Below are 26,597 nucleotides of genomic sequence, written 5' to 3' on the forward strand. Positions count from 1 at the left end.
TGGAGAGCAGCAGTGTGATCTTCATCACTGGTGAGGGGGTGTGGCGGAGGCGTGGTTAGGGGTGTGACGGGGCGGGGTTATGATACTGGAGAGCAGCAGTGTGATCTTCATCACTGGTAAGGGGGTGTGGCGGAGGCGGGGTTAGGGGTGGGGCGGGGTTATGATGCTGGAGAGCAGCAGTGTGATCTTCATCACTGGTGAGGGGGTGTGGCGGAGGCGTGGTTAGGGGTGTGACGGGGCGGGGTTATGATACTGGAGAGCAGCAGTGTGATCTTCATCACTGGTGAGGGGGTGTGGCGGAGGCGGGGTTAGGGGTGGGGCGGGGTTATGATGCTGGAGAGCAGCAGTGTGATCTTCATCACTGGTGAGGGGGTGTGGCGGAGGCGTGGTTAGGGGTGTGACGGGGCGGGGTTATGATGCTGGAGAGCAGCAGTGTGATCTTCATCACTGGTGAGGGGGTGTGGTGGAGACGGGGTTAGGGGTGTGACAGGGCGGGGTTATGATGCTGGAGAGCAGCAGTGTGATCTTCATCACTGGTGAGGGGGTGTGGCGGAGGCGTGGTTAGGGGTGTGACAGGGCGGGGTTATGATGCTGGAGAGCAGCAGTGTGATCTTCTTCACTGGTGAGGGGGTGTGGGGGAGGCGGGGTTAGGGGTGTGACGGGGCGGGCTCATGATGCTGGAGAGCAGCAGTGTGATCTTCACTGGTGAGGGGGTGTGGCGGAGGCGGGGTTAGGGGTGGAGCGGGGTTATGATGCTGGAGAGCAGCAGTGTGATCTTCATCACTGGTGAGGGGGTGTGGCGGAGGCGGGGTTAGGGGTGTGACGGGGCGGGGTTATGATGCTGGAGAGCAGCAGTGTGATCTTCACTGGTGAGGGGGTGTGGCGGAGGCGTGGTTAGGGGTGTGACGGGGCGGGGTCATGATGCTGGAGAGCAGCAGTGTGATCTTCATCACTGGGGAGGGGGTGTGGCGGAGGCGGGGTTAGGGGTGTGGCGGGGTTATGATGCTGGAGAGCAGCTGCTGAGGGGTGTGGCGGAGGCGGGGTCACACTACGGTTGCATCAACCGCCAGATCTGCACTACAGCATCTCATGTACATAATGATATGCAATCCCCGCCCCTGGCTGTGTGCCCCTATATGGTAATAGCTGCGCCGCCATTTATACTGACACGCCCGCACGTCACGTGATCCCGCGCGTCACACACAAGGCTCCGCTCTGTACGCAGCTCGGCTGGGGGTGTGTCCCGACTGACAGCACCGCCTCACCAGCGGGGGCGGAGTCACGTCCTCTCCTCCGCTGTGTTCCCGGAAGTGCCGGCGCCGCCATGTTGGATGAGGGCAGAGCTGCTGCGGTTACTGGGGAGAGCAGTCTGCGTGTCTGGCACTGTGACGTAGGCAGGAGGCGGGCCCGGAAGTGCTGAAGTCTGTCTCAGTAAGTTTGTATATCATGACATTCTGCTCTTCTATCTGTGACATCACTAGCCTCTTCTGATGAGGTCACTGTCCAAACCCCACATCCTCTTACATCACTTCCTCCTGCCATGACCAGGCAGCATATGTCAGGGGGCTGTGCAAGCGTCATATGTCAGTGATCACTGCATGCGTCATATGTCAGGGGGCTGTGCAAGCGTCATATGTCAGTGATCAGTGCATGCGTCATATGTCAGGGGGCGGTGCAAGCGTCATATGTCAGTGATCACTGCATGCACCATATGTCAGGGGGCGGTGCAAGCGTCATATGTCAGTGATCACTGCATGCGTCATATGTCAGGGGGCGGTGCAAGCGTCATATGTCAGTGATCACTGCATGCGTCATATGTCAGGGGGCTGTGCAAGCGTCATATGTCAGTGATCACTGCATGCACCATATGTCAGGGGGCGGTGCAAGCGTCATATGTCAGTGATCAGTGCATGCACCATATGTCAGGGGGCGGTGCAAGCGTCATATGTCAGTGATCACTGCATGCACCATATGTCAGGGGGCTGTGCAAGCGTCATATGTCAGTGATCAGTGCATGCACCATATGTCAGGGGGCGGTGCAAGCGTCATATGTCAGTGATCAGTGCATGCACCATATGTCAGGGGGCGGTGCAAGCGTCATATGTCAGTGATCAGTGCATGCACCATATGTCAGGGGGCGGTGCAAGCGTCATATGTCAGTGATCAGTGCATGCACCATATGTCAGGGGGCTGTGCAAGCGTCATATGTCAGTGATCAGTGCATGCACCATATGTCAGGGGGCGGTGCAAGCGTCATATGTCAGTGATCAGTGCATGCACCATATGTCAGGGGGCGGTGCAAGCGTCATATGTCAGTGATCACTGCATGCACCATATGTCAGGGGGCTGTGCAAGCGTCATATGTCAGTGATCAGTGCATGCACCATATGTCAGGGGGCGGTGCAAGCGTCATATGTCAGTGATCAGTGCATGCACCATATGTCAGGGGGCGGTGCAAGCGTCATATGTCAGTGATCAGTGCATGCACCATATGTCAGGGGGCGGTGCAAGCGTCATATGTCAGTGATCACTGCATGCACCATATGTCAGGGGGCTGTGCAAGCGTAATATGTCAGTGATCACTGCATGCACCATATGTCAGGGGGCTGTGCAAGCGTCATATGTCAGTGATCACTGCATGCGTCATATGTCAGGGGGCGGTGCAAGCGTCATATGTCAGTGATCAGTGCATGCACCATATGTCAGGGGGCGGTGCAAGCGTCATATGTCAGTGATCACTGCATGCACCATATGTCAGGGGGCTGTGCAAGCGTAATATGTCAGTGATCAGTGCATGCACCATATGTCAGGGGGCGGTGCAAGCGTCATATGTCAGTGATCACTGCATGCACCATATGTCAGGGGGCGGTGCAAGCGTCATATGTCAGTGATCACTGCATGCACCATATGTCAGGGGGCTGTGCAAGCGTCATATGTCAGTGATCAGTGCATGCACCATATGTCAGGGGGCGGTGCAAGCGTCATATGTCAGTGATCAGTGCATGCACCATATGTCAGGGGGCGGTGCAAGCGTCATATGTCAGTGATCAGTGCATGCACCATATGTCAGGGGGCGGTGCAAGCGTCATATGTCAGTGATCAGTGCATGCACCATATGTCAGGGGGCTGTGCAAGCGTCATATGTCAGTGATCAGTGCATGCACCATATGTCAGGGGGCGGTGCAAGCGTCATATGTCAGTGATCAGTGCATGCACCATATGTCAGGGGGCGGTGCAAGCGTCATATGTCAGTGATCACTGCATGCACCATATGTCAGGGGGCTGTGCAAGCGTCATATGTCAGTGATCAGTGCATGCACCATATGTCAGGGGGCGGTGCAAGCGTCATATGTCAGTGATCAGTGCATGCACCATATGTCAGGGGGCGGTGCAAGCGTCATATGTCAGTGATCAGTGCATGCACCATATGTCAGGGGGCGGTGCAAGCGTCATATGTCAGTGATCACTGCATGCACCATATGTCAGGGGGCTGTGCAAGCGTAATATGTCAGTGATCACTGCATGCACCATATGTCAGGGGGCTGTGCAAGCGTCATATGTCAGTGATCACTGCATGCACCATATGTCAGGGGGCTGTGCAAGCGTCATATGTCAGTGATCAGTGCATGCACCATATGTCAGGGGGCGGTGCAAGCGTCATATGTCAGTGATCAGTGCATGCACCATATGTCAGGGGGCGGTGCAAGCGTCATATGTCAGTGATCACTGCATGCACCATATGTCAGGGGGCGGTGCAAGCGTCATATGTCAGTGATCACTGCATGCGTCATATGTCAGGGGGCTGTGCAAGCGTCATATGTCAGTGATCAGTGCATGCACCATATGTCAGGGGGCGGTGCAAGCGTCATATGTCAGTGATCACTGCATGCACCATATGTCAGGGGGCGGTGCAAGCGTCATATGTCAGTGATCACTGCATGCGTCATATGTCAGGGGGCTGTGCAAGCGTCATATGTCAGTGATCACTGCATGCGTCATATGTCAGGGGGCTGTGCAAGCGTCATATGTCAGTGATCACTGCATGCACCATATGTCAGGGGGCGGTGCAAGCGTCATATGTCAGTGATCACTGCATGCGTCATATGTCAGGGGGCTGTGCAAGCGTCATATGTCAGTGATCACTGCATGCAGCATATGTCAGGGGGCGGTGCAAGCGTCATATGTCAGTGATCACTGCATGCACCATATGTCAGGGGGCTGTGCAAGCGTCATATGTCAGTGATCACTGCATGCGTCATATGTCAGGGGGCTGTGCAAGCGTAATATGTCAGTGATCACTGCATGCACCATATGTCAGGGGGCGGTGCAAGCGTAATATGTCAGTGATCAGTGCATGCACCATATGTCAGGGGGCGGTGCAAGCGTCATATGTCAGTGATCACTGCATGCACCATATGTCAGGGGGCTGTGCAAGCGTCATATGTCAGTGATCAGTGCATGCACCATATGTCAGGGGGCGGTGCAAGCGTCATATGTCAGGGGGCTGTGCAAGCGTAATATGTCAGTGATCACTGCATGCACCATATGTCAGGGGGCGGTGCAAGCGTCATATGTCAGTGATCACTGCATGCGTCATATGTCAGGGGGCTGTGCAAGCGTAATATGTCAGTGATCACTGCATGCACCATATGTCAGGGGGCTGTGCAAGCGTAATATGTCAGTGATCACTGCATGCACCATATGTCAGGGGGCTGTGCAAGCGTAATATGTCAGTGATCAGTGCATGCACCATATGTCAGGGGGCGGTGCAAGCGTCATATGTCAGTGATCACTGCATGCACCATATGTCAGGGGGCTGTGCAAGCGTCATATGTCAGTGATCACTGCATGCGTCATATGTCAGGGGGCTGTGCAAGCGTAATATGTCAGTGATCAGTGCATGCACCATATGTCAGGGGGCGGTGCAAGCGTAATATGTCAGTGATCAGTGCATGCACCATATGTCAGGGGGCGGTGCAAGCATCATATGTCAGTGATCACTGCATGCAGCATATGTCAGGGGGCTGTGCAAGCGTCATATGTCAGTGATCACTGCATGCGTCATATGTCAGGGGGCGGTGCAAGCGTAATATGTCAGTGATCAGTGCATGCACCATATGTCAGGGGGCGGTGCAAGCGTCATATGTCAGTGATCACTGCATGCGTCATATGTCAGGGGGCTGTGCAAGCGTAATATGTCAGTGATCACTGCATGCACCATATGTCAGGGGGCTGTGCAAGCGTCATATGTCAGTGATCACTGCATGCACCATATGTCAGGGGGCTGTGCAAGCGTCATATGTCAGTGATCACTGCATGCGTCATATGTCAGGGGGCTGTGCAAGCGTAATATGTCAGTGATCAGTGCATGCACCATATGTCAGGGGGCGGTGCAAGCGTCATATGTCAGTGATCACTGCATGCACCATATGTCAGGGGGCTGTGCAAGCGTCATATGTCAGTGATCACTGCATGCGTCATATGTCAGGGGGCTGTGCAAGCGTAATATGTCAGTGATCAGTGCATGCACCATATGTCAGGGGGCGGTGCAAGCGTAATATGTCAGTGATCAGTGCATGCACCATATGTCAGGGGGCGGTGCAAGCATCATATGTCAGTGATCACTGCATGCAGCATATGTCAGGGGGCTGTGCAAGCGTCATATGTCAGTGATCACTGCATGCGTCATATGTCAGGGGGCGGTGCAAGCGTAATATGTCAGTGATCAGTGCATGCACCATATGTCAGGGGGCGGTGCAAGCGTCATATGTCAGTGATCACTGCATGCAGCATATGTCAGGGGGCGGTGCAAGCGTCATATGTCAGGGGGCGGTGCATGCGCCATATGTCAGGGGGCGGTGCAAGCATCATATGTCAGTGATCACTGCATGCAGCATATGTCAGGGGGCGGTGCAAGCGTCATATGTCAGTGATCAGTGCATGCACCATATGTCAGGGGGCGGTGCAAGCGTCATATGTCAGTGATCACTGCATGCAGCATATGTCAGGGGGCGGTGCAAGCGTCATATGTCAGTGATCACTGCATGCACCATATGTCAGGGGGCGGTGCAAGCATCATATGTCAGTGATCACTGCATGCAGCATATGTCAGGGGGCTGTGCAAGCGTCATATGTCAGTGATCACTGCATGCGTCATATGTCAGGGGGCAGTGCAAGCGTCATATGTCAGTGATCAGTGCATGCACCATATGTCAGGGGGCGGTGCAAGCGTCATATGTCAGTGATCACTGCATGCAGCATATGTCAGGGGGCGGTGCAAGCGTCATATGTCAGTGATCACTGCATGCACCATATGTCAGGGGGCGGTGCAAGCATCATATGTCAGTGATCACTGCATGCAGCATATGTCAGGGGGCGGTGCAAGCATCATATGTCAGTGATCACTGCATGCGTCATATGTCAGGGGGCGGTGCAAGCGTCATATGTCAGTGATCACTGCATGCAGCATATGTCAGGGGGCGGTGCAAGCGTCATATGTCAGTGATCAGTGCATGCACCATATGTCAGGGGGCGGTGCAAGCGTCATATGTCAGTGATCACTGCATGCAGCATATGTCAGGGGGCGGTGCAAGCATCATATGTCAGTGATCACTGCATGCGTCATATGTCAGGGGGCGGTGCAAGCGTAATATGTCAGTGATCAGTGCATGCACCATATGTCAGGGGGCGGTGCAAGCGTCATATGTCAGTGATCACTGCATGCAGCATATGTCAGGGGGCGGTGCAAGCATCATATGTCAGTGATCACTGCATGCGTCATATGTCAGGGGGCGGTGCAAGCGTCATATGTCAGTGATCACTGCATGCAGCATATGTCAGGGGGCGGTGCAAGCGTCATATGTCAGTGATCAGTGCATGCACCATATGTCAGGGGGCGGTGCAAGCGTCATATGTCAGTGATCACTGCATGCAGCATATGTCAGGGGGCGGTGCAAGCATCATATGTCAGTGATCACTGCATGCGTCATATGTCAGGGGGCGGTGCAAGCGTAATATGTCAGTGATCAGTGCATGCACCATATGTCAGGGGGCGGTGCAAGCGTCATATGTCAGTGATCACTGCATGCACCATATGTCAGGGGGCTGTGCAAGCATCATATGTCAGTGATCAGTGCATGCGTCATATGTCAGGGGGCGGTGCAAGCATCATATGTCAGTGATCACTGCATGCGTCATATGTCAGGGGGCGGTGCAAGCGTCATATGTCAGTGATCACTGCATGCGTCATATGTCAGGGGGCGGTGCAAGCGTAATATGTCAGTGATCACTGCATGCACCATATGTCAGGGGGCTGTGCAAGCGTCATATGTCAGTGATCACTGCATGCACCATATGTCAGGGGGCTGTGCAAGCGTCATATGTCAGTGATCACTGCATGCGTCATATGTCAGGGGGCGGTGCAAGCGTCATATGTCAGTGATCACTGCATGCACCATATGTCAGGGGGCTGTGCAAGCATCATATGTTAGTGATTACTGCATGCGTCATATGTCAGGGGGCGGTGCAAGCGTAATATGTCAGTGATCACTGCATGCACCATATGTCAGGGGGCGGTGCAAGCATCATATGTCAGTGATCACTGCATGCGTCATATGTCAGGGGGCTGTGCAAGCATCATATGTCAGTGATCACTGCATGCGTCATATGTCAGGGGGCGGTGCAAGCGTCATATGTCAGTGATCACTGCATGCGCCATATGTCAGGGGGCGGTGCAAGCGTCATATGTCAGTGATCACTGCATGCGTCATATGTCAGGGGGCGGTGCAAGCGTCATATGTCAGTGATCACTGCATGCACCATATGTCAGGGGGCGGTGCAAGCGTCATATGTCAGTGATCACTGCATGCACCATATGTCAGGGGGCGGTGCAAGCATCATATGTCAGTGATCACTGCATGCACCATATGTCAGGGGGCGGTGCAAGCGTCATATGTCAGTGATCACTGCATGCGTCATATGTCAGGGGGCGGTGCAAGCGTCATATGTCAGTGATCACTGCATGCACCATATGTCAGGGGGCGGTGCAAGCGTCATATGTCAGTGATCACTGCATGCACCATATGTCAGGGGGCGGTGCAAGCGTCATATGTCAGTGATCACTGCATGCGTCATATGTCAGGGGGCGGTGCAAGCATCATATGTCAGTGATCACTGCATGCACCATATGTCAGGGGGCGGTGCAAGCGTCATATGTCAGTGATCACTGCATGCGTCATATGTCAGGGGGCGGTGCAAGCATCATATGTCAGTGATCACTGCATGCGTCATATGTCAGGGGGCGGTGCAAGCGTAATATGTCAGTGATCAGTGCATGCACCATATGTCAGGGGGCGGTGCAAGCATCATATGTCAGTGATCACTGCATGCGTCATATGTCAGGGGGCTGTGCAAGCATCATATGTCAGTGATCACTGCATGCGTCATATGTCAGGGGGCGGTGCAAGCGTAATATGTCAGTGATCAGTGCATGTGCCATATGTCAGGGGGCGGTGCAAGCGTCATATGTCAGTGATCACTGCATGCGTCATATGTCAGGGGGCGGTGCAAGCGTCATATGTCAGTGATCACTGCATGCACCATATGTCGGGGGGCGGTGCAAGCATCATATGTCAGTGATCACTGCATGCACCATATGTCAGGGGGCGGTGCAAGCGTCATATGTCAGTGATCACTGCATGCGTCATATGTCAGGGGGCGGTGCAAGCGTCATATGTCAGTGATCACTGCATGCACCATATGTCAGGGGGCTGTGCAAGCGTAATATGTCAGTGATCACTGCATGCACCATATGTCAGGGGGCGGTGCAAGCGTCATATGTCAGGGGGCGGTGCAAGCGTCATATGTCAGTGATCACTGCATGCGTCATATGTCAGGGGGCGGTGCAAGCGTCATATGTCAGTGATCACTGCATGCACCATATGTCAGGGGGCTGTGCAAGCGTAATATGTCAGTGATCACTGCATGCACCATATGTCAGGGGGCGGTGCAAGCGTCATATGTCAGTGATCACTGCATGCACCATATGTCAGGGGGCTGTGCAAGCGTCATATGTCAGTGATCACTGCATGCACCATATGTCAGGGGGCGGTGCAAGCGTAATATGTCAGTGATCACTGCATGCACCATATGTCAGGGGGCGGTGCAAGCATCATATGTCAGTGATCACTGCATGCGTCATATGTCAGGGGGCTGTGCAAGCATCATATGTCAGTGATCACTGCATGCGTCATATGTCAGGGGGCTGTGCAAGCATCATATGTCAGTGATCACTGCATGCGTCATATGTCAAGGGGCGGTGCAAGCGTAATATGTCAGTGATCAGTGCATGTGCCATATGTCAGGGGGCGGTGCAAGCGTCATATGTCATTGATCACTGCATGCGTCATATGTCAGGGGGCGGTGCAAGCGTCATATGTCAGTGATCACTGCATGCACCATATGTCAGGGGGCGGTGCAAGCATCATATGTCAGTGATCACTGCATGCACCATATGTCAGGGGGCGGTGCAAGCGTCATATGTCAGTGATCACTGCATGCGTCATATGTCAGGGGGCGGTGCAAGCGTCATATGTCAGTGATCACTGCATGCACCATATGTCAGGGGGCTGTGCAAGCGTAATATGTCAGTGATCACTGCATGCACCATATGTCAGGGGGCGGTGCAAGCGTCATATGTCAGTGATCACTGCATGCACCATATGTCAGGGGGCTGTGCAAGCGTCATATGTCAGTGATCACTGCATGCACCATATGTCAGGGGGCGGTGCAAGCGTAATATGTCAGTGATCACTGCATGCACCATATGTCAGGGGGCTGTGCAAGCGTCATATGTCAGTGATCACTGCATGCACCATATGTCAGGGGGCGGTGCAAGCGTCATATGTCAGTGATCACTGCATGCGTCATATGTCAGGGGGCGGTGCAAGCGTCATATGTCAGTGATCACTGCGTGCACCATATGTCAGGGGGCGGTGCAAGCGTCATATGTCAGTGATCACTGCATGCACCATATGTCAGGGGGCGGTGCAAGCGTCATATGTCAGTGATCACTGCATGCACCATATGTCAGGGGGCGGTGCAAGCGTCATATGTCAGTGATCACTGCATGCACCATATGTCAGGGGGCGGTGCAAGCGTAATATGTCAGTGATCAGTGCATGCACCATATGTCAGGGGGCGGTGCAAGCGTCATATGTCAGTGATCACTGCATGCACCATATGTCAGGGGGCGGTGCAAGCGTCATATGTCAGTGATCACTGCATGCACCATATGTCAGGGGGCGGTGCAAGCGTAATATGTCAGTGATCACTGCATGCACCATATGTCAGGGGGCGGTGCAAGCATCATATGTCAGTGATCACTGCATGCACCATATGTCAGGGGGCGGTGCAAGCGTCATATGTCAGTGATCACTGCATGCGTCATATGTCAGGGGGCTGTGCAAGCGTCATATGTCAGTGATCACTGCATGCACCATATGTCAGGGGGCGGTGCAAGCGTAATATGTCAGTGATCAGTGCATGCACCATATGTCAGGGGGCGGTGCAAGCGTCATATGTCAGTGATCACTGCATGCACCATATGTCAGGGGGCGGTGCAAGCATCATATGTCAGTGATCACTGCATGCGTCATATGTCAGGGGGCGGTGCAAGCGTCATATGTCAGTGATCACTGCATGCACCATATGTCAGGGGGCGGTGCAAGCATCATATGTCAGTGATCACTGCATGCACCATATGTCAGGGGGCGGTGCAAGCGTCATATGTCAGTGATCACTGCATGCGTCATATGTCAGGGGGCTGTGCAAGCGTCATATGTCAGTGATCACTGCATGCACCATATGTCAGGGGGCGGTGCAAGCGTCATATGTCAGTGATCACTGCATGCGTCATATGTCAGGGGGCGGTGCAAGCGTCATATGTCAGTGATCACTGCATGCACCATATGTCAGGGGGCGGTGCAAGCGTCATATGTCAGTGATCACTGCATGCGTCATATGTCAGGGGGCGGTGCAAGCGTCATATGTCAGTGATCACTGCATGCACCATATGTCAGGGGGCTGTGCAAGCGTAATATGTCAGTGATCAGTGCATGCACCATATTTTAGGGGGCTGTGCAAGCGTCATATGTCAGTGATCACTGCATGCGTCATATGTCAGGGGGCTGTGCAAGCGTCATATGTCAGTGATCACTGCATGCACCATATGTCAGGGGGCGGTGCAAGCGTCATATGTCAGTGATCACTGCATGCACCATATGTCAGGGGGCTGTGCAAGCGTCATATGTCAGTGATCACTGCATGCACCATATGTCAGGGGGCGGTGCAAGCATCATATGTCAGTGATCACTGCATGCACCATATGTCAGGGGGCGGTGCAAGCGTCATATGTCAGTGATCACTGCATGCACCATATGTCAGGGGGCTGTGCAAGCGTCATATGTCAGTGATCACTGCATGCGTCATATGTCAGGGGGCTGTGCAAGCGTCATATGTCAGTGATCACTGCATGCACCATATGTCAGGGGGCGCTGCAAGCGTCATATGTCAGTGATCACTGCATGCGTCATATGTCAGGGGGCTGTGCAAGCGTAATATGTCAGTGATCAGTGCATGCACCATATGTCAGGGGGCGGTGCAAGCGTCATATGTCAGTGATCACTGCATGCACCATATGTCAGGGGGCGGTGCAAGCGTCATATGTCAGTGATCACTGCATGCGTCATATGTCAGGGGGCTGTGCAAGCGTCATATGTCAGTGATCACTGCATGCACCATATGTCAGGGGGCGGTGCAAGCATCATATGTCAGTGATCACTGCATGCACCATATGTCAGGGGGCTGTGCAAGCGTCATATGTCAGTGATCACTGCATGCACCATATGTCAGGGGGCTGTGCAAGCGTCATATGTCAGTGATCACTGCATGCGTCATATGTCAGGGGGCTGTGCAAGCGTCATATGTCAGTGATCAGTGCATGCACCATATGTCAGGGGGCGGTGCAAGCGTCATATGTCAGTGATCACTGCATGCACCATATGTCAGGGGGCGGTGCAAGCGTCATATGTCAGTGATCACTGCATGCGTCATATGTCAGGGGGCTGTGCAAGCGTAATATGTCAGTGATCAGTGCATGCACCATATGTCAGGGGGCGGTGCAAGCGTCATATGTCAGTGATCACTGCATGCACCATATGTCAGGGGGCTGTGCAAGCGTCATATGTCAGTGATCACTGCATGCGTCATATGTCAGGGGGCTGTGCAAGCGTAATATGTCAGTGATCAGTGCATGCACCATATGTCAGGGGGCTGTGCAAGCGTCATATGTCAGTGATCACTGCATGTGTCATATGTCAGGGGGCTGTGCAAGCGTCATATGTCAGTGATCACTGCATGCACCATATGTCAGGGGGCTGTGCAAGCGTCATATGTCAGTGATCACTGCATGCGTCATATGTCAGGGGGCTGTGCAAGCGTCATATGTCAGTGATCAGTGCATGCACCATATGTCAGGGGGCGGTGCAAGCGTCATATGTCAGTGATCACTGCATGCACCATATGTCAGGGGGCGGTGCAAGCGTCATATGTCAGTGATCACTGCATGCGTCATATGTCAGGGGGCTGTGCAAGCGTCATATGTCAGTGATCACTGCATGCACCATATGTCAGGGGGCGGTGCAAGCATCATATGTCAGTGATCACTGCATGCACCATATGTCAGGGGGCTGTGCAAGCGTCATATGTCAGTGATCACTGCATGCACCATATGTCAGGGGGCGGTGCAAGCGTCATATGTCAGTGATCACTGCATGCGTCATATGTCAGGGGGCTGTGCAAGCGTAATATGTCAGTGATCAGTGCATACACCATATGTCAGGGGGCGGTGCAAGCGTCATATGTCAGTGATCACTGCATGCACCATATGTCAGGGGGCGGTGCAAGCGTCATATGTCAGTGATCACTGCATGCGTCATATGTCAGGGGGCTGTGCAAGCGTCATATGTCAGTGATCACTGCATGCACCATATGTCAGGGGGCGGTGCAAGCGTCATATGTCAGTGATCACTGCATGCGTCATATGTCAGGGGGCTGTGCAAGCGTAATATGTCAGTGATCAGTGCATGCACCATATGTCAGGGGGCGGTGCAAGCGTCATATGTCAGTGATCACTGCATGCACCATATGTCAGGGGGCGGTGCAAGCGTCATATGTCAGTGATCACTGCATGCGTCATATGTCAGGGGGCTGTGCAAGCGTCATATGTCAGTGATCACTGCATGCACCATATGTCAGGGGGCGGTGCAAGCATCATATGTCAGTGATCACTGCATGCACCATATGTCAGGGGGCTGTGCAAGCGTCATATGTCAGTGATCACTGCATGCACCATATGTCAGGGGGCGGTGCAAGCGTCATATGTCAGTGATCACTGCATGCGTCATATGTCAGGGGGCTGTGCAAGCGTAATATGTCAGTGATCAGTGCATGCACCATATGTCAGGGGGCGGTGCAAGCGTCATATGTCAGTGATCACTGCATGCACCATATGTCAGGGGGCGGTGCAAGCGTCATATGTCAGTGATCACTGCATGCGTCATATGTCAGGGGGCTGTGCAAGCGTCATATGTCAGTGATCACTGCATGCGTCATATGTCAGGGGGCGGTGCAAGCGTCATATGTCAGTGATCACTGCATGCGTCATATGTCAGGGGGCTGTGCAAGCGTAATATGTCAGTGATCACTGCATGCACCATATGTCAGGGGCGGTGCAAGCGTCATATGTCAGTGATCACTGCATGCACCATATGTCAGGGGGCGGTGCAAGCATCATATGTCAGTGATCACTGCATGCACCATATGTCAGGGGGCGGTGCAAGCGTCATATGTCAGTGATCACTGCATGCGTCATATGTCAGGGGGCTGTGCAAGCGTAATATGTCAGTGATCAGTGCATGCACCATATGTCAGGGGGCGGTGCAAGCGTCATATGTCAGTGATCAGTGCATGCACCATATGTCAGGGGGCGGTGCAAGCGTCATATGTCAGTGATCACTGCATGTGTCATATGTCAGGGGGCAGTGCAAGCGTCATATGTCAGTGATCACTGCATGCGTCATATGTCAGGGGGCGGTGCAAGCGTCATATGTCAGTGATCACTGCATGCGTCATATGTCAGGGGGCTGTGCAAGCGTAATATGTCAGTGATCAGTGCATGCACCATATGTCAGGGGGCGGTGCAAGCGTCATATGTCAGTGATCACTGCATGCGTCATATGTCAGGGGGCTGTGCAAGCGTCATATGTCAGTGATCACTGCATGCGTCATATGTCAGGGGGCGGTGCAAGCGTCATATGTCAGTGATCACTGCATGCACCATATGTCAGGGGGCGGTGCAAGCATCATATGTCAGTGATCACTGCATGCGTCATATGTCAGGGGGCTGTGCAAGCGTAATATGTCAGTGATCAGTGCATGCGTCATATGTCAGGGGGCGGTGCAAGCGTCATATGTCAGTGATCACTGCATGCACCATATGTCAGGGGGCGGTGCAAGCATCATATGTCAGTGATCACTGCATGCACCATATGTCAGGGGGCTGTGCAAGCGTCATATGTCAGTGATCACTGCATGCACCATATGTCAGGGGGCGGTGCAAGCGTCATATGTCAGTGATCACTGCATGCGTCATATGTCAGGGGGCGGTGCAAGCATCATATGTCAGTGATCACTGCATGCGTCATATGTCAGGGGGCTGTGCAAGCGTAATATGTCAGTGATCAGTGCATGCACCATATGTCAGGGGGCGGTGCAAGCGTCATATGTCAGTGATCACTGCATGCACCATATGTCAGGGGGCGGTGCAAGCGTCATATGTCAGTGATCACTGCATGCGTCATATGTCAGGGGGCTGTGCAAGCGTCATATGTCAGTGATCACTGCATGCACCATATGTCAGGGGGCGGTGCAAGCATCATATGTCAGTGATCACTGCATGCACCATATGTCAGGGGGCGGTGCAAGCGTCATATGTCAGTGATCAGTGCATGCGTCATATGTCAGGGGGCGGTGCAAGCGTCATATGTCAGTGATCACTGCATGCGTCATATGTCAGGGGGCGGTGCAAGCGTCATATGTCAGTGATCAGTACATGTGCCATATGTCAGGGGGCGGTGCATGCACCATATGTCAGTGATCATATGTCAGTGATTGGTGCATGCATCATATGTCAGGGGGCGGTGCAAGCATCATATGTCAGTGATCAGTGCATGCACCATATGTCAGGGGGCGGTGCAGGCGTCATATGTCAGTGATTGGTGCATGCGTCATATGTCAGTGATCACTGCATGCGTCATATGTCAGGGGGCTGTGCAAGCGTAATATGTCAGTGATCAGTGCATGCACCATATGTCAGGGGGCTGTGCAAGCGTCATATGTCAGTGATCACTGCATGTGTCATATGTCAGGGGGCTGTGCAAGCGTCATATGTCAGTGATCACTGCATGCACCATATGTCAGGGGGCTGTGCAAGCGTCATATGTCAGTGATCACTGCATGCGTCATATGTCAGGGGGCTGTGCAAGCGTCATATGTCAGTGATCACTGCATGCACCATATGTCAGGGGGCGGTGCAAGCATCATATGTCAGTGATCACTGCATGCACCATATGTCAGGGGGCTGTGCAAGCGTCATATGTCAGTGATCACTGCATGCACCATATGTCAGGGGGCTGTGCAAGCGTCATATGTCAGTGATCACTGCATGCGTCATATGTCAGGGGGCTGTGCAAGCGTCATATGTCAGTGATCAGTGCATGCACCATATGTCAGGGGGCGGTGCAAGCGTCATATGTCAGTGATCACTGCATGCACCATATGTCAGGGGGCGGTGCAAGCGTCATATGTCAGTGATCACTGCATGCGTCATATGTCAGGGGGCTGTGCAAGCGTAATATGTCAGTGATCAGTGCATGCACCATATGTCAGGGGGCGGTGCAAGCGTCATATGTCAGTGATCACTGCATGCACCATATGTCAGGGGGCTGTGCAAGCGTCATATGTCAGTGATCACTGCATGCGTCATATGTCAGGGGGCTGTGCAAGCGTAATATGTCAGTGATCAGTGCATGCACCATATGTCAGGGGGCTGTGCAAGCGTCATATGTCAGTGATCACTGCATGTGTCATATGTCAGGGGGCTGTGCAAGCGTCATATGTCAGTGATCACTGCATGCACCATATGTCAGGGGGCTGTGCAAGCGTCATATGTCAGTGATCACTGCATGCGTCATATGTCAGGGGGCTGTGCAAGCGTCATATGTCAGTGATCAGTGCATGCACCATATGTCAGGGGGCGGTGCAAGCGTCATATGTCAGTGATCACTGCATGCACCATATGTCAGGGGGCGGTGCAAGCGTCATATGTCAGTGATCACTGCATGCGTCATATGTCAGGGGGCTGTGCAAGCGTCATATGTCAGTGATCACTGCATGCACCATATGTCAGGGGGCGGTGCAAGCATCATATGTCAGTGATCACTGCATGCACCATATGTCAGGGGGCTGTGCAAGCGTCATATGTCAGTGATCACTGCATGCACCATATGTCAGGGGGCGGTGCAAGCGTCATATGTCAGTGATCACTGCATGCGTCATATGTCAGGGGGCTGTGCAAGCGTAATATGTCAGTGATCAGTGCATACACCATATGTCAGGGGGCGGTGCAAGCGTCATATGTCAGTGATCACTGCATGCACCATATGTCAGGGGGCGGTGCAAGCGTCATATGTCAGTGATCACTGCATGCGTCATATGTCAGGGGGCTGTGCAAGCGTCATATGTCAGTGATCACTGCATGCACCATATGTCAGGGGGCGGTGCAAGCGTCATATGTCAGTGATCACTGCATGCGTCATATGTCAGGGGGCTGTGCAAGCGTAATATGTCAGTGATCAGTGCATGCACCATATGTCAGGGGGCGGTGCAAGCGTCATATGTCAGTGATCACTGCATGCACCATATGTCAGGGGGCGGTGCAAGCGTCATATGTCAGTGATCACTGCATGCGTCATATGTCAGGGGGCTGTGCAAGCGTCATATGTCAGTGATCACTGCATGCACCATATGTCAGGGGGCGGTGCAAGCATCATATGTCAGTGATCACTGCATGCACCATATGTCAGGGGGCTGTGCAAGCGTCATATGTCAGTGATCACTGCATGCACCATATGTCAGGGGGCGGTGCAAGCGTCATATGTCAGTGATCACTGCATGCGTCATATGTCAGGGGGCTGTGCAAGCGTAATATGTCAGTGATCAGTGCATGCACCATATGTCAGGGGGCGGTGCAAGCGTCATATGTCAGTGATCACTGCATGCACCATATGTCAGGGGGCGGTGCAAGCGTCATATGTCAGTGATCACTGCATGCGTCATATGTCAGGGGGCTGTGCAAGCGTCATATGTCAGTGATCACTGCATGCGTCATATGTCAGGGGGCGGTGCAAGCGTCATATGTCAGTGATCACTGCATGCGTCATATGTCAGGGGGCTGTGCAAGCGTAATATGTCAGTGATCACTGCATGCACCATATGTCAGGGGCGGTGCAAGCGTCATATGTCAGTGATCACTGCATGCACCATATGTCAGGGGGCGGTGCAAGCATCATATGTCAGTGATCACTGCATGCACCATATGTCAGGGGGCGGTGCAAGCGTCATATGTCAGTGATCACTGCATGCGTCATATGTCAGGGGGCTGTGCAAGCGTAATATGTCAGTGATCAGTGCATGCACCATATGTCAGGGGGCGGTGCAAGCGTCATATGTCAGTGATCAGTGCATGCACCATATGTCAGGGGGCGGTGCAAGCGTCATATGTCAGTGATCACTGCATGTGTCATATGTCAGGGGGCAGTGCAAGCGTCATATGTCAGTGATCACTGCATGCGTCATATGTCAGGGGGCGGTGCAAGCGTCATATGTCAGTGATCACTGCATGCGTCATATGTCAGGGGGCTGTGCAAGCGTAATATGTCAGTGATCAGTGCATGCACCATATGTCAGGGGGCGGTGCAAGCGTCATATGTCAGTGATCACTGCATGCGTCATATGTCAGGGGGCTGTGCAAGCGTCATATGTCAGTGATCACTGCATGCGTCATATGTCAGGGGGCGGTGCAAGCGTCATATGTCAGTGATCACTGCATGCACCATATGTCAGGGGGCGGTGCAAGCATCATATGTCAGTGATCACTGCATGCGTCATATGTCAGGGGGCTGTGCAAGCGTAATATGTCAGTGATCAGTGCATGCGTCATATGTCAGGGGGCGGTGCAAGCGTCATATGTCAGTGATCACTGCATGCACCATATGTCAGGGGGCGGTGCAAGCATCATATGTCAGTGATCACTGCATGCACCATATGTCAGGGGGCTGTGCAAGCGTCATATGTCAGTGATCACTGCATGCACCATATGTCAGGGGGCGGTGCAAGCGTCATATGTCAGTGATCACTGCATGCGTCATATGTCAGGGGGCGGTGCAAGCATCATATGTCAGTGATCACTGCATGCGTCATATGTCAGGGGGCTGTGCAAGCGTAATATGTCAGTGATCAGTGCATGCACCATATGTCAGGGGGCGGTGCAAGCGTCATATGTCAGTGATCACTGCATGCACCATATGTCAGGGGGCGGTGCAAGCGTCATATGTCAGTGATCACTGCATGCGTCATATGTCAGGGGGCTGTGCAAGCGTCATATGTCAGTGATCACTGCATGCACCATATGTCAGGGGGCGGTGCAAGCATCATATGTCAGTGATCACTGCATGCACCATATGTCAGGGGGCGGTGCAAGCGTCATATGTCAGTGATCAGTGCATGCGTCATATGTCAGGGGGCGGTGCAAGCGTCATATGTCAGTGATCACTGCATGCGTCATATGTCAGGGGGCGGTGCAAGCGTCATATGTCAGTGATCAGTACATGTGCCATATGTCAGGGGGCGGTGCATGCACCATATGTCAGTGATCATATGTCAGTGATTGGTGCATGCATCATATGTCAGGGGGCGGTGCAAGCATCATATGTCAGTGATCAGTGCATGCACCATATGTCAGGGGGCGGTGCAGGCGTCATATGTCAGTGATTGGTGCATGCGTCATATGTCAGTGATCACTGCATGCGTCATATGTCAGGGGGCTGTGCAAGCGTAATATGTCAGTGATCAGTGCATGCACCATATGTCAGGGGGCTGTGCAAGCGTCATATGTCAGTGATCACTGCATGTGTCATATGTCAGGGGGCTGTGCAAGCGTCATATGTCAGTGATCACTGCATGCACCATATGTCAGGGGGCTGTGCAAGCGTCATATGTCAGTGATCACTGCATGCGTCATATGTCAGGGGGCTGTGCAAGCGTCATATGTCAGTGATCAGTGCATGCACCATATGTCAGGGGGCGGTGCAAGCGTCATATGTCAGTGATCACTGCATGCACCATATGTCAGGGGGCGGTGCAAGCGTCATATGTCAGTGATCACTGCATGCGTCATATGTCAGGGGGCTGTGCAAGCGTCATATGTCAGTGATCACTGCATGCACCATATGTCAGGGGGCGGTGCAAGCATCATATGTCAGTGATCACTGCATGCACCATATGTCAGGGGGCTGTGCAAGCGTCATATGTCAGTGATCACTGCATGCACCATATGTCAGGGGGCGGTGCAAGCGTCATATGTCAGTGATCACTGCATGCGTCATATGTCAGGGGGCTGTGCAAGCGTAATATGTCAGTGATCAGTGCATACACCATATGTCAGGGGGCGGTGCAAGCGTCATATGTCAGTGATCACTGCATGCACCATATGTCAGGGGGCGGTGCAAGCGTCATATGTCAGTGATCACTGCATGCGTCATATGTCAGGGGGCTGTGCAAGCGTCATATGTCAGTGATCACTGCATGCACCATATGTCAGGGGGCGGTGCAAGCGTCATATGTCAGTGATCACTGCATGCGTCATATGTCAGGGGGCTGTGCAAGCATAATATGTCAGTGATCAGTGCATGCACCATATGTCAGGGGGCGGTGCAAGCGTCATATGTCAGTGATCACTGCATGCACCATATGTCAGGGGGCGGTGCAAGCGTCATATGTCAGTGATCACTGCATGCGTCATATGTCAGGGGGCTGTGCAAGCGTCATATGTCAGTGATCACTGCATGCACCATATGTCAGGGGGCGGTGCAAGCATCATATGTCAGTGATCACTGCATGCACCATATGTCAGGGGGCTGTGCAAGCGTCATATGTCAGTGATCACTGCATGCACCATATGTCAGGGGGCGGTGCAAGCGTCATATGTCAGTGATCACTGCATGCGTCATATGTCAGGGGGCTGTGCAAGCGTAATATGTCAGTGATCAGTGCATGCACCATATGTCAGGGGGCGGTGCAAGCGTCATATGTCAGTGATCACTGCATGCACCATATGTCAGGGGGCGGTGCAAGCGTCATATGTCAGTGATCACTGCATGCGTCATATGTCAGGGGGCTGTGCAAGCGTCATATGTCAGTGATCACTGCATGCGTCATATGTCAGGGGGCGGTGCAAGCGTCATATGTCAGTGATCACTGCATGCGTCATATGTCAGGGGGCTGTGCAAGCGTAATATGTCAGTGATCACTGCATGCACCATATGTCAGGGGCGGTGCAAGCGTCATATGTCAGTGATCACTGCATGCACCATATGTCAGGGGGCGGTGCAAGCATCATATGTCAGTGATCACTGCATGCACCATATGTCAGGGGGCGGTGCAAGCGTCATATGTCAGTGATCACTGCATGCGTCATATGTCAGGGGGCTGTGCAAGCGTAATATGTCAGTGATCAGTGCATGCACCATATGTCAGGGGGCGGTGCAAGCGTCATATGTCAGTGATCAGTGCATGCACCATATGTCAGGGGGCGGTGCAAGCGTCATATGTCAGTGATCACTGCATGTGTCATATGTCAGGGGGCAGTGCAAGCGTCATATGTCAGTGATCACTGCATGCGTCATATGTCAGGGGGCGGTGCAAGCGTCATATGTCAGTGATCACTGCATGCGTCATATGTCAGGGGGCTGTGCAAGCGTAATATGTCAGTGATCAGTGCATGCACCATATGTCAGGGGGCGGTGCAAGCGTCATATGTCAGTGATCACTGCATGCGTCATATGTCAGGGGGCTGTGCAAGCGTCATATGTCAGTGATCACTGCATGCGTCATATGTCAGGGGGCGGTGCAAGCGTCATATGTCAGTGATCACTGCATGCACCATATGTCAGGGGGCGGTGCAAGCATCATATGTCAGTGATCACTGCATGCGTCATATGTCAGGGGGCTGTGCAAGCGTAATATGTCAGTGATCAGTGCATGCACCATATGTCAGGGGGCGGTGCAAGCGTCATATGTCAGTGATCACTGCATGCACCATATGTCAGGGGGCGGTGCAAGCATCATATGTCAGTGATCACTGCATGCACCATATGTCAGGGGGCTGTGCAAGCGTCATATGTCAGTGATCACTGCATGCACCATATGTCAGGGGGCGGTGCAAGCGTCATATGTCAGTGATCACTGCATGCGTCATATGTCAGGGGGCTGTGCAAGCGTAATATGTCAGTGATCAGTGCATGCACCATATGTCAGGGGGCGGTGCAAGCGTCATATGTCAGTGATCACTGCATGCACCATATGTCAGGGGGCGGTGCAAGCGTCATATGTCAGTGATCACTGCATGCGTCATATGTCAGGGGGCGGTGCAAGCGTCATATGTCAGTGATCACTGCATGCGTCATATGTCAGGGGGCGGTGCAAGCGTCATATGTCAGTGATCACTGCATGCGTCATATGTCAGGGGGCGGTGCAAGCGTCATATGTCAGTGATCACTGCATGCGTCATATGTCAGGGGGCTGTGCAAGCGTAATATGTCAGTGATCAGTGCATGCACCATATGTCAGGGGGCGGTGCAAGCGTCATATGTCAGTGATCACTGCATGCGTCATATGTCAGGGGGCTGTGCAAGCGTCATATGTCAGTGATCACTGCATGCGTCATATGTCAGGGGGCGGTGCAAGCGTCATATGTCAGTGATCACTGCATGCACCATATGTCAGGGGGCGGTGCAAGCATCATATGTCAGTGATCACTGCATGCGTCATATGTCAGGGGGCTGTGCAAGCGTAATATGTCAGTGATCAGTGCATGCACCATATGTCAGGGGGCGGTGCAAGCGTCATATGTCAGTGATCACTGCATGCACCATATGTCAGGGGGCGGTGCAAGCGTCATATGTCAGTGATCACTGCATGCGTCATATGTCAGGGGGCTGTGCAAGCGTCATATGTCAGTGATCACTGCATGCACCATATGTCAGGGGGCGGTGCAAGCATCATATGTCAGTGATCACTGCATGCACCATATGTCAGGGGGCGGTGCAAGCGTCATATGTCAGTGATCAGTGCATGCGTCATATGTCAGGGGGCGGTGCAAGCGTCATATGTCAGTGATCACTGCATGCGTCATATGTCAGGGGGCGGTGCAAGCGTCATATGTCAGTGATCAGTACATGTGCCATATGTCAGGGGGCGGTGCATGCACCATATGTCAGTGATCATATGTCAGTGATTGGTGCATGCATCATATGTCAGGGGGCGGTGCAAGCATCATATGTCAGTGATCAGTGCATGCACCATATGTCAGGGGGCGGTGCAGGCGTCATATGTCAGTGATTGGTGCATGCGTCATATGTCAGTGATCGGTGCAAGCGTCATATGTCAGTGATCAGTGCATGCACCATATGTCAGGGGGCTGTGCAAGCGTAATATGTCAGTGATCACTGCATGCACCATATGTCAGGGGGCGGTGCAAGCATCATATGTCAGTGATCACTGCATGCACCATATGTCAGGGGGCGGTGCAAGCGTCATATGTCAGTGATCACTGCATGCGTCATATGTCAGGGGGCGGTGCAAGCGTCATATGTCAGTGATCACTGCATGCGTCATATGTCAGGGGGCGGTGCAAGCGTCATATGTCAGTGATCACTGCATGCGTCATATGTCAGGGGGCGGTGCAAGCGTCATATGTCAGTGATCACTGCATGCACCATATGTCAGGGGGCGGTGCAAGCATCATATGTCAGTGATCACTGCATGCACCATATGTCAGGGGGCGGTGCAAGCGTCATATGTCAGTGATCACTGCATGCGTCATATGTCAGGGAGCGGTGCAAGCGTCATATGTCAGTGATCACTGCATGCGTCATATGTCAGGGGGCTGTGCAAGCGTAATATGTCAGTGATCACTGCATGCACCATATGTCAGGGGGCGGTGCAAGCATCATATGTCAGTGATCACTGCATGCACCATATGTCAGGGGGCGGTGCAAGCGTCATATGTCAGTGATCACTGCATGCGTCATATGTCAGGGGGCGGTGCAAGCGTCATATGTCAGTGATCACTGCATGCGTCATATGTCAGGGGGCGGTGCAAGCGTCATATGTCAGTGATCACTGCATGCACCATATGTCAGGGGGCGGTGCATGTGCCATATGTCAGTGATTGGTGCATGCGTCATCAGTCGGGGCGGTGCAAGCGTCATATGTCAGTGATTGGTGCATGCGTCATATGTCAGGGGGCGGTGCATGCGCCATATGTCAGTGATCATATGTCAGTGATCATTTGTCAGTGATTGGTGCATGCATCATATGTCAGTGATCAGTGCATGCGCCATATGTCAGTGATCATATGTCAGTGATCGGTGCATGCGCCATATGTCAGGGGGCGGTGCAAGAGTCTTATATCAGTGATCAGTGCATGCACCATATTTCAGTGGGCGGTGCATGTGCCATATGTCAGGGGGCGGTGCAAGCGTCATATGTCAGGGGGCGGTGCATGCGCCATATGTCAGGGGGCGGTGCAAGCGTCATATGTCAGTGATCAGTGCATGCACCATATGTCAGGGGGCGGTGCAAGCGTCATATGTCAGGGGGCGGTGCATGCCCATATGTCAAGGGGCGGTGCAAGCGTCATATGTCAGTGCATGCGCCATATGTCAGTGATCATATGTCAGTGATTGGTGCATGCATCATATGTCAGTGATCAGTGCATGCACCATATTTCAGGGGGCGGTGCAAGCGTCATATGTCAGAGGGCGGTGCATGCGCCATATGTCAGTGATCAGTGCATGCGCCATATGTCAGGGGGCGGTGCATGCGCCATATGTCAGTGATCAGTGCATGCGCCATATGTCAGTGATCAGTGCATGCGCCATATGTCAGTGATCATATGTCAGTGATCAGTGCATGCGCCATATGTCAGGGGGCGGTGCATGCGCCATATGTCAGTGATCAGTGCATGCACCATATGTCAGGGGGCGGTGCAAGCGTCATATGTCAGTGATCAGTGCATGCGCCATATGTCAGGGGGCGGTGCAAGCGTCATATGTCAGGGGGCGGTGCAAGCGCCATATGTCAGTGATTGGTGCATGCGTCATATGTCAGGGGGCGGTGCAAGCGTCATATGTCAGTGATTGGTGCATGCGTCATATGTCAGGGGGCGGTGCATGCGCCATATGTCAGGGGGCGGTGAAAGTGTCATATGTCAGTGATTAGTGCATGCACCATATGTCAGGGGGCGGTGCAAGCGTCATATGTCAGTGGGCAGTGCATGCGTCATATGTCAGGGGGCGGTGCAAGCGTCATATGTCAGTGATCAGTGCATGCGTCATATGTCAGGGGGCGGTGCAAGCGCCATATGTCAGTGATCAGTGCATGCGCCATATGTCAGTGTGTGGTGTATGCGCCATATGTCAGTGATCAGTGCATGCGCCATATGTCAGTGGGCGGTGCATGTGCCATATGTCAGTGATCGGTGCAAGCGTCATATGTCACTGATCATATGTCAGTGATCAGTGCATGCGCCATATGTCAGGGGGCGGTGCATGCACCATATGTCAGGGGGGCGGTGCATGCGTCATATGTCAGTGATCAGTGCATGCGCCATATGTCAGGGGGAGGTGCAAGCGTCATATGTCAGTGAACAGTGCATGTGCCATATGTCAGTGATCAGTGCATGCACCATATGTCAGGGGGCGGTGCAAGCGTCACATGTCAGTGATCAGTGCATGCACCATATGTCAGTGATCAGTGCATGCACTATTTGTCACGGGGCAGTGCATGCGTCACATGTCAGTGATTATATGTCTGTGATCAGTGCATGCGCCATATGTCAGGGGGCGGTGCATGCGTCATATGTCAATGATCAGTGCATGCGCCATATGTCAGGGGGCGGTGCATGCGCCATATGTCAGTGATCAGTGCATGCGCCATTTGTCACGGGGCGGTGCATGCGTCATATGTCAGGGGGCGGTGCATGCGCCATATGTCAGTGATCGGTGCAAGCGTCATATGTCAGTGATCATGTCAGTGATCGGTGCATGCGCCATATGTCAGGGGTCGGTGCATGCGCCATATGTCAGGGGTCGGTGCATGCGCCATATGTCAGGGGTCGGTGCATGCGCCACATGTCAGTGATCATATGTCAGTGATCGGTGCATGCGCCATATGTCGGGGCGGTGCAAGCGTCACATGTGAGTGATCGGTGCATGCGTCATATGTCAGTGATCGGTGCATGCGCCATATGTCAGTGATCGGTGCATGCGCCATATGTCGGGGCGGTGCAAGCGTCATATGTCAGTGATCGGTGCATGCGTCATATGTCAGTGATCATGTCAGTGATCGGTGCATGCGCCATATGTCAGTGATCATGTCAGTGATCGGTGCATGCGCCATATGTCAGTGGTCAGTGCATGCGCCATATGTCAGGGGTCGGTGCATGCGCCATATGTCAGTGATCAGTGCATGCGTCATATGTCAGTGATCATGTCAGTGATCGGTGCATGCGCCATATGTCAGGGGTCGGTGCATGCGCCATATGTCAGTGATCGGTGCAAGCGTCATATGTCAGTGATCATGTCAGTGATCGGTGCATGCGCCATATGTCAGTGGTCAGTGCATGCGCCATATGTCAGGGGTCGGTGCATGCGCCATATGTCAGTGATCAGTGCATGCGTCATATGTCCGTGATCGGTGCATGCGCCATATGTCAGGGCAGTGCAAGCGTCATATGTCAGTGATCAGTGCATGCGTCATATGTCAGTGATCGGTGCATGCGCCATATGTCAGTGATTAGTGCATGCGTCATATGTCCGTGATCGGTGCATGCGCCATATGTCGGGGCAGTGCAAGCGTCATATGTCAGTGATCAGTGCATGCGTCATATGTCAGTGATCATGTCAGTGATCGGTGCATGCACCATATGTCAGGGGTCGGTGCATGCGCCATATGTCAGGGGTCGGTGCATGCACCATATGTCAGTGATCGGTGCAAGCGTCATATGTCAGTGATCATGTCAGTGATCGGTGCATGCGCCATATGTCAGTGGTCAGTGCATGCGCCATATGTCAGGGGGTCAGTGCATGCGCCATATGTCAGGGGTCAGTGCATGCGCCATATGTCAGGGGTCAGTGCAT

At 53.1% G+C, this 26,597-nt stretch overlaps 1 protein-coding gene across 1 annotated transcript in view; it reads left to right on the forward strand.

Annotated features, from left to right (window-relative positions):
• Positions 1-1,184: 1,184 nt before the first annotated feature.
• LOC137561460 (uncharacterized HIT-like protein Synpcc7942_1390) overlaps positions 1,185-26,597 on the forward strand; it is a 42,404-nt gene continuing 16,991 nt past the window's right edge. The window contains exon 1 of the mRNA XM_068272757.1: positions 1,185-1,431. Coding sequence (XP_068128858.1) covers position 1,431 — 1 coding nt within the window. The 5' untranslated portion in view covers positions 1,185-1,430. The remainder of the gene's footprint in view (positions 1,432-26,597) is intronic.

Source organism: Hyperolius riggenbachi, chromosome 1, assembly GCF_040937935.1.
Source record: "Hyperolius riggenbachi isolate aHypRig1 chromosome 1, aHypRig1.pri, whole genome shotgun sequence".
Lineage (NCBI taxonomy): Eukaryota > Metazoa > Chordata > Amphibia > Anura > Hyperoliidae > Hyperolius > Hyperolius riggenbachi.